This window comes from Microtus ochrogaster, chromosome 21 (genome assembly GCF_000317375.1).
Source record: "Microtus ochrogaster isolate Prairie Vole_2 chromosome 21, MicOch1.0, whole genome shotgun sequence".
In the NCBI taxonomy this organism is placed as follows: Eukaryota; Metazoa; Chordata; class Mammalia; order Rodentia; family Cricetidae; genus Microtus; species Microtus ochrogaster.
Window position 1 is genome coordinate 35,891,373 of NC_022022.1, and position 2,231 is coordinate 35,893,603.

The 2,231-nt window shown below is 40.9% G+C and overlaps 1 protein-coding gene across 6 annotated transcripts in view; it reads right to left on the reverse strand.

Moving 5' to 3' along the window:
- The window catches only part of Pdlim5 (PDZ and LIM domain 5), a 163,838-nt gene that overhangs the window by 42,472 nt on the left and 119,135 nt on the right, over positions 1–2,231 (reverse strand). For 5 of the 6 annotated variants that reach the window (XM_013350037.2, XM_026784095.1, XM_005357365.3 and 2 more), the window contains one exon: positions 631–818. In XM_013350037.2, coding sequence (XP_013205491.1) covers positions 631–818 — 188 coding nt within the window. The remainder of the gene's footprint in view (positions 1–630; positions 819–2,231) is intronic. The other variant, XM_026784092.1, reaches the window with a different exon arrangement.

A 2,231-nucleotide genomic window follows, 5' to 3' on the forward strand; every position in this document is an offset into this window, starting at 1 on the left:
AGAGAGAGAGAGAGAGAGAGAGAGAGAGAGAGAGCCTGCGACTTGCTGAGCAGGCCAGGCAGGCAGGCAGGCTAGGGACCTTCCTTTTTCAATTCAGTTCAGACCTGATGCTGGCGTTACAAGCACACACAACTATGAAAGTTTTGTCTACATGAGTTCTGCATCAGGTCTCCTGACTGATGTAGTAAGGATCTGACTAAGTTACATCCTTACTCCTAACAGAGCTGCTACTGCGATCTAACCATAAATGCTGCTTATGTTGGAGAAACAGTAAGAAAGGTTTAGACTTCTTGCATTTTATGTATCAGAAGACCACAGGTCAGAGAGGTGGGTGATTTCAGAGCTCTGACTGAGAACTGAGGTGCTGGGTGTTAAGGATGTAAATGCCCTATTTATAGTGTTTTTTCCTTGTGCTCTATACTTCTCCAGAACAAGCAAAGGGCGGCTGTATGAGGCACAGAGGATGACAGTGAGGCACTCTGAAGAGCAAAGCAACCACTGACTTTCTTTATAGTTCTTCTAAACCTGCACGGTTGAGAATGGTTTCACTAGGAAAGTCTATTGTACATGCTAGACCACATTTTCATAATTTCAAAGAAAAGCCACAAGTAAGATTTAAAAAAAAAATACCTGCTTGGTTTGGACGCTGCCAGCTTGGTGACTTGACAACACCTGTGGATCCTACAGGCTTGAAGGCAGCAGCCGTCTTGAGGCCAGCCACGCCTGGCCTGCTTGAACCCGGAGTCTCTAGGCTCTCAGACTTGCTCAGAGGTGAAGCTCCGGGTGATGCTGACTGCTGCGAAGGCTCCTGAGTGCTACTGTAGGGAAGGGAAGGAGATAGCTGTGGTGAGGGGGCACAATCTCATTTAGCAACGACTCTTTTTTTTTTTTCCCAGATCTATTAGAGCTTTAAGAAAAACAAAATACTGGTGAGCTTTTATTTTTAAAAAAGAGAACCCTGAAAGTGAATGGAACACACGCGATGTTAAAGTGAAGAGGACACTGGTGAACGTGTCAGTGGGGAGACGGAAAGGAGCAGAGAGGGAAACCAACAAAGATCGCGTCTAAATGAAGATACCACGAGGAAGCCCAGTGCTCTACATGCAAATAATACAAAAATAATTCTGAAATCATGACGGGCTTCTTCTACTTGTCAAGAAGGAAAAGAAGCAGGTAACATTTGTTCTGAATGCTGGAAATTATTTAACAAGTCTACAACAAGGAATTGTACTACTGAAAATTATATAAGCAATCCTTGCAGTATTGGATTCCCCTCTATTCCTATCAACACCTTAGTTTAGAGGATCATGTAGCTTTTGTTACCCAACCATTTGATATTTATAATCATACATGTATATCCAGAGTAATAACTTAAAGAGCCCAAAACTATAAAATCCAAGCTTTAGAATCACACAGTAATGTCAAAGTGGTTATTTTTTCTAGACTGTGGCATATAATAATAGCAATAACAACAATAATAAACTTCCAATTTTTTATACATGACTATTTTTTATACATTATATGTTTTAATATAGACAGATTAAATAATTCTATGCACAGACATTTAATTTTTTCAGTAACTGAAATACACAGCTACAGGAAGAGACTACCAAAAATAAGATTCTTTATAAATGACTTCAGTAAAATACATTATACAATGTATGATTACTTCAGTTACATTTCAGATTCACTGCTCACTCAATTACCAAATGATTGAGAATACCTTCTTCCCTAAAGCCTCTTGAACCTCAGTTAACTTTTAGCATGAAAGATATGTGACTGCCTAGCCTAGCCTTAGGAAGATCTATTTGCAAAGCCTTAGCTAGCATGTGGGAATTTGGTTGGGCAAACTGTCCCCTACAATGCTATAAAACTATTTGTAAATGACGAGTGTCTCACTGTCTAAAACTGTGTAAGCAATATGGCTTATGCTGATACCTGTTTTCATTTCGAGTCTAGAATTTTGGCCCCATTTGGGGACAGAGAGACTAATGTAATATGCCCCAATAACACCTTTCCTCCATCTCTAATGGGCTTCCGTAGCAGACACTGCTGTGCACATGTGCTATGACCCCTGCTGCAGGAATAAAACTTGTTCATGTGAGCCCACTAGTAAAGGATCCCTGCAGGCTCAGGTTTCATCCCAGAACCCTGTTTCTTTTGCTCCTTCCTTCCTTCCTTCCTTCCTTCCTTCCTTCCTTCCTTCCTTCCTTCCTTCCTTCCTTCCTTCC